Genomic DNA, 1,956 nt, shown 5'->3' with positions numbered 1-1,956 from the left:
GAGATCTCGTTTCTCCACGGGACGACCCTTTCCTGCTGGGTCCCTACCCACGATGTAAAAGTTAGCACCGGCATTGATCCGAGCCTTTGCGTGCCATTGCACCTCTGTTGGACCGGCGTAGTGCATAGGAGACGGGAATATCGAAACAACTGTTGTCTCTGGATCAAGAACGCCTTCCTCCAGAACCTGTTTTGATTCGTGTTAAACTCTTTAGCATATAGAGAAACAACAATTTCCATTCTCAAAACCAAACATTCACCTAACAATGCTATTAGTCACTTGAAACTATGTCAGATTCCCTTTTCTTATACCAAAATCGGTTTAAACTATCGATTTAGGATCAGCTAATCCCTCATTTCTTATTTTCAAGTAGGAAACATCTTATTCTAACAATTTACAAACGTTATTAACACTTTAAAGGCTTGAACTTTGAGGAATTCCATGTTTTTGCCAGGTAGCATTAGCACAAAAAGCTTGCATACCTTCTCGTGTTGCCTCATTCGCCAACTGAGAGGGACGTCATCCGCCTTTGTGTAGCCACCGAGTGGGTGAAGCAGAAGAATCGGGTTCTTGTATCCCATTTCAAGAAGCCTGCGACGGGTATCGGTCATGAGGAGGGCATGACCGTTGTGAACAGGGTTCCTGAGCTGGAAAGCGAAGACAGCATCGGCTCCACGCTTCTCAAACTCCTTACGGAGTTCAGAGGGCGAGAGTCTGAAACGATCAAGACCGTCTTGGTACTTGATCGGTTCAAGAACCTCGAGGTCACCGCCTATAAGCCAATTCCCGGCTTTGGTTATTGTCTCTTCTGCGTATGGCAATCCAGAGGCAGTGGTTCCCCAGGTTCTGGCTATCCGTTCTTCTTTCGGGTGCTTGTAAATCTCAATGCTGAGCAAATGGTAAACAACCAATTAGTACACAAATCACAATAAGGAAACTGTCATTTTTCGCCAACGGCACGAGACTAAGCATTGGTCTCGATCAAACTAGAAATGGGTTTAGGATTCATCAGATTCAACCTCCTCAATCATAGGACTTAGGTAGTCTCAGACCAAAAAGTGGGATTTTTATCTAAACCCAGAAGAAAACTCAACTCAACATACCAAATTCTGATCGGAAAGCACTAAACCTTAGAAATGTTGGTATCAATTCTAGATTTGGCATTCAACCAAAGCCAGTCAACTACTTTACATCACGGTCACAGGCATGAAGATGCTAATTTGCTGGCAGGGAAAACTAATCTTATAGTTTACTGCGTAGATATGAATCTGAAAGAAATTTAAGATGGCATCGTTGCAACCTCCGAATCTTTCGGTTTCTTGAATTTGAGTAAAACCCAACAGCAATCTTGAGTTCAAATCTAAACAACCAAAGCCAGTCAACTACTTTACATCACGGTCACAGGCATGAAGATGCTAATTTGCTGGCAGGGAAAACTAATCTTATAGTTTACTGCGTAGATATGAATCTGAAAGAAATTTAAGATGGCATCGTTGCAACCTCCGAATCTTTCGGTTTCTTGAATTTGAGTAAAACCCAACAGCAATCTTGAGTTCAAATCTAAAGCCGAGAAAACAGACGAACAGAAGCAGCGTTCATGATGAACTTACTCGTTGAGGATAGCGATAGGGTTATTCTCCGAGTCAACGAGCGTGACCCGGGTGGACTCGCCGATCCGGGCCTTCTGTTCATCATCAATGGCGAGAACAATAGGCACCGACATGTTGACGACGGAGCCATCGTCGAGACGGAGCGAGTTGAAATGAAGAGTTTGGAGGAACTCGGATTCTCTCATGAACCCTCGAAGCGGGCTGGCCCAGCCTTCGCTCAGGACATGGACCCACTGCAGATCGATGTCCGTGAGCCCCACGCGGGGCAGCTCCACCGCCTCGTGCTTCTTCTCCTGCCGCCGTGGCTCAGCCACCACCAGCTCCACCAGCTTCCCGCCCTCCGGCC

The 1,956-nt window shown here is 45.9% G+C and overlaps 1 protein-coding gene across 1 annotated transcript in view; it reads right to left on the bottom strand.

Annotated features, from left to right (window-relative positions):
• The window catches only part of LOC104804720 (ATP sulfurylase 1, chloroplastic-like), a gene marked incomplete at its 3' end in the record, with an annotated part of 2,265 nt that continues 309 nt past the window's right edge, over window positions 1-1,956 (bottom strand). The window contains exons 1-3 of the mRNA XM_010529063.1: window positions 1,611-1,956; window positions 483-888; window positions 1-186 (exon numbers count right to left, since the gene is read on the bottom strand). The exon at window positions 1,611-1,956 is cut by the window's right edge and continues 309 nt beyond it. Coding sequence (XP_010527365.1) covers window positions 1-186; window positions 483-888; window positions 1,611-1,956 — 938 coding nt within the window. The remainder of the gene's footprint in view (window positions 187-482; window positions 889-1,610) is intronic.

The sequence above is a fragment of the Tarenaya hassleriana genome, unplaced genomic scaffold (assembly GCF_000463585.1).
Source record: "Tarenaya hassleriana unplaced genomic scaffold, ASM46358v1 Cleome942, whole genome shotgun sequence".
Taxonomy (NCBI): domain Eukaryota; kingdom Viridiplantae; phylum Streptophyta; class Magnoliopsida; order Brassicales; family Cleomaceae; genus Tarenaya; species Tarenaya hassleriana.
Note: the sequence above shows the minus strand (reverse complement) of the source record. Positions and strands in the feature narration are given on the sequence as shown.